Source organism: Pyrgilauda ruficollis, unplaced genomic scaffold, assembly GCF_017590135.1.
Source record: "Pyrgilauda ruficollis isolate IOZ18807 unplaced genomic scaffold, ASM1759013v1 scaffold1688, whole genome shotgun sequence".
NCBI classification, from domain to species: Eukaryota; Metazoa; Chordata; class Aves; order Passeriformes; family Passeridae; genus Pyrgilauda; species Pyrgilauda ruficollis.
This window is the reverse complement of record NW_024515742.1, coordinates 1677-4859: the sequence shown is the minus strand read 5'-3', so window position 1 is coordinate 4859 and position 3183 is coordinate 1677. Positions and strand designations below refer to the sequence as shown.

The following is a 3183-nucleotide window of genomic DNA, read 5'->3' as shown; positions in this document are numbered from 1 at the left end:
CCAAGGTTCGCCCTGCCTGGAAAAGGCCCACGGCCCCGACGCCGCAGGGGGGAACGCGTCAGCCAATGAAAGCACAGGCGGAACGCGCCGCAGGCAATGAGAGCGCGGGGCGTTGCAGAGTCATCAGTTGCCGGGCAGAGCCTCTGCGCTCGGGCGGGCAGCAGCGCCGGCAGCCAATGAGAGCGCGCGGCGCTGCCGAGCCCGCGCTGCTCCGGACTGGCGCTCCCAGCGCAGCGCGGCTGCTCTGGGGCTGGCGGCCCCTGCCCGGCGCTGGCCATGGGGCGGGGGGCGGCAGCTGGGGCCGCACTGCTGGCACTGCTGCTGCTGGGAGCCCCCCCGGCTGCGGGCGCGGAGCTCTCGGGTGAGCGGGGGAGCGGGAGGCGGTGGGACAGGGAGGGGAGAAGGGGGAAAAGGGGGCGGTGGGACCCAGAGATGGAGGGGGAGGAGGAGGGGACCCCCAAAGGAGCGGGAGGGGCTGAGGATTGAGGGGAGGTGAGGAAGTGGTGGGACAGGGTGGGAAAATGGAGAAAAGGACAGGGTGGGACCGCAGAACTGAGCGGGAGGGGCTGGGGATTGGGGGGAAAGCGTAGGAAAGGGTGCGAAAAGGGGGAGTGGGACCTCAGAAATTATTTGGGAAGCGGCTGGAGATGGGAGGGGAGAGGACAGGAAAGGGGAAATGGGGGAAGGGTGGGAAAGAGGAAATGGCAGTGCAGACAGGAGGGTCCCACAGCGGCCGTGGGGCACAGGGGGTGCGGGATCGGGATCCGGGATGACCCCGGAGCTCTGGGGGTGCTGGGGTGCACCCCTGACCTCTGTCCTGCACACTCAGGGCTGTTCCAGTGGATTGCAAAGGCTGAGTGTCACTTCATTAACGGCACCGACAGGGTGAAGTACGCGGAGAGGCACAGCTACAACCGGGAGCAGCTCCTGCACTTCGACTGCGACAAAGTGGGGCACTTGGTGGGGTTCGCCCCCTTTGGGGAGAAGGTGGCCGGCTACTGGAACAGCCTCCCGGATTTCATGCGGCTCAAAAGGACCGCGGTGCACTGGTACTGGCGGAGCAACTCGGAGGTGGCCGCCGTGTTCCTCAGGGAGCGCCGAGGTGAGCGCGGGGCAGAGCGTGTCCCCTCGGGCCCTGCCCTGGCAGTGACCCTGGAGCCCCTCAAAACCTCCCTGGGAATCGCCCCAGAGCCCTCAGCCCTCCTTGTGCCCATCCCTGGGGCCTCCCTTCCCTCGGGGTCCAACCCAGTGACCCCAGTCCGTCCCACTCCATTCCCAATCCATTCCCAGGCTCTTCCAGTCCATCCCAGTCTCTCCCACTCCATTCCCAGTCCATCCCAGTCTCTCCCAGTGTCCCCCGTCGTGTCCATCTCAGCCTAGCGTGCTGCTGATGCCTCTCAGCCAATCAGAGCGCGTGTCTCTGATGACTCATCGGTTGCCAGGCAGACCCGCAGCGCCGAGTGCCCCGGGCCGGACTCGGCCTCCCAGTGCCGCGCGCGTCATTCCCAGTTCCTCCCAGTTCCTCCCCTCTCATCCCCAGTACACTCCCAGTCCATTCCCAGCTCACCCCCAGACCTCCATCCTCTCTCCCAGTGCCCCCCATCCCCTGCCATCTCTCTCAGTGCCATCCCAGTCCCTCCCAGTCCATTCCCAGTCCCTCTCAATGACACTCCATCCCTCTCCTCCCTCTCCCAGTTCCCCCCAGCTGATCCCAGTGTGTCCCCGCTCTCTCCCAGTGCCCATCCCACCGTGTCCATCTCGCTGGCACCCTCGAGCTCCCAGCCCGGCCCCGGCTGCCTGCTCTGCTCCGTGATGGATTTCTACCCTGCCCACATCCAGCTGAGGTGGTTCCAGGGCCAGCAGGAGCTCTCTGTGGTGGCCACCGATGTGGTTCCCAGTGGGGACTGGACCCACCAGCTCCTGGTGCTGCTGGAAACTGCCCCCAGTGCGGGGTCACCTGCAGCTGCCAGGTGGAGCACGTCAGCCTGGAGCATCCCCTGAGCCAGCACTGGGGTACAGGGGAGGCACTGGGGATGCTGGGAGAGGCACTGGGATGTGCTGGGAGCAACTGGGAGGCAGTTGGAGAGAGCCTGGTTTCAACTGGGAGCGGGGCTCATGGGTGTGGAAGGGCTGAGGAATTTGAGGGGAGCTCTCGGGTGAGCGGGGGGGCGGGAGGGGGGGGGACAGGGAGGGGAGAAGGGGGAAAAGGGGGCGGTGGGACCCAGAGATGGAGGGGGAGGAGGAGGGGATCCCCAAAGGAGCGGGAGGGGCTGAGGATTGGGGGGAGGTGAGGAAGCGGTGGGAAAGGGTGGGAAAGTTGGGAAAAGGCCAGGGTGGGACCCCGGAACTGAGTGTGAGGGGCTGGGGATTGGAGAAAAGCATAGGAAAGGGTGCGAAAAGGGGGAGTGGGACCTCAGAAATTATTTGGGAAGCGGCTGGAGATGGGGGAGGGGGCTGTGGGATCCTGAGAGGGACAGGAAGGGCTTTGGTGGGTCCTGGGGAAGCTGGGAAGGGACTGGGGGGGAAGTCTTTGGGAATCCTGGGTGGGCTGGGGGCGACTGGGAGGGTGCCTGGAGGGACTTGGGCTGTCTGTGAGAGGTTTTGGGGATCCTGACCCCTGCACACCCCCCAGAGATGCCGCTGGATGCCGCCCACAGCAAGATGCTGACAGGGGTCGGGGGGTCCGTGTTGGGCTTCGTCTTCCTGGCTCTGGGGTTCGGCTTCTACCTGTGCAAGAAGGTGAGGGGGGGTCCCGGGGGTCGTGTCCCCCCTCTCCCGGGAGCGTGTGTGCTCCCCCCGGGGCCCCCAGCCCAGTGTCACCCCCTTTTCTCTGCCCACAGAGCTCCTGAGCCGCCGCCGGCCGCAGCCCCTCCCCGTGGCCTCGGGCCCGGCCGGGACCCCCCTGCTCCATCCCCGCCCTGATTTTGGGGGGGTCGTGTGTCCCCCCAGCCCCGCTGTCACTCTGCCCCTGCCCAGCTGCTCCCAGTGTTCCCAGTAAAGCTTCCCAGTTAAACCCAGTCCAGTTTATGGGGGGCACTGGGGAGGGACTGGGGGGACCCCGCGGTGGGGCCGTGACTGGGCAGGGAGGGGGGGTCCAGGTGGGGAACACTGGGTGCTGCGGGTCTGCCCGGCAACTGGTGAGTCATCAGACCTGCTCGCTCTGATTGGCTGACTCTTGTGCAT

The 3183-nt window shown here is 66.5% G+C and overlaps 1 protein-coding gene across 1 annotated transcript; it reads left to right on the top strand.

Moving 5' to 3' along the window:
- Positions 1–276: 276 nt before the first annotated feature.
- Positions 277–3177, top strand: LOC121351471 (class II histocompatibility antigen, B-L beta chain-like). The gene is given in 6 exon segments (XM_041463613.1): positions 277–361; positions 830–961; positions 964–1102; positions 1737–1936; positions 1939–2013; positions 2633–3177. Coding segments are annotated over 6 exon segments (921 nt in total). The 3' UTR covers positions 2923–3177.
- The last annotated feature ends 6 nt before the right edge of the window (positions 3178–3183 follow it).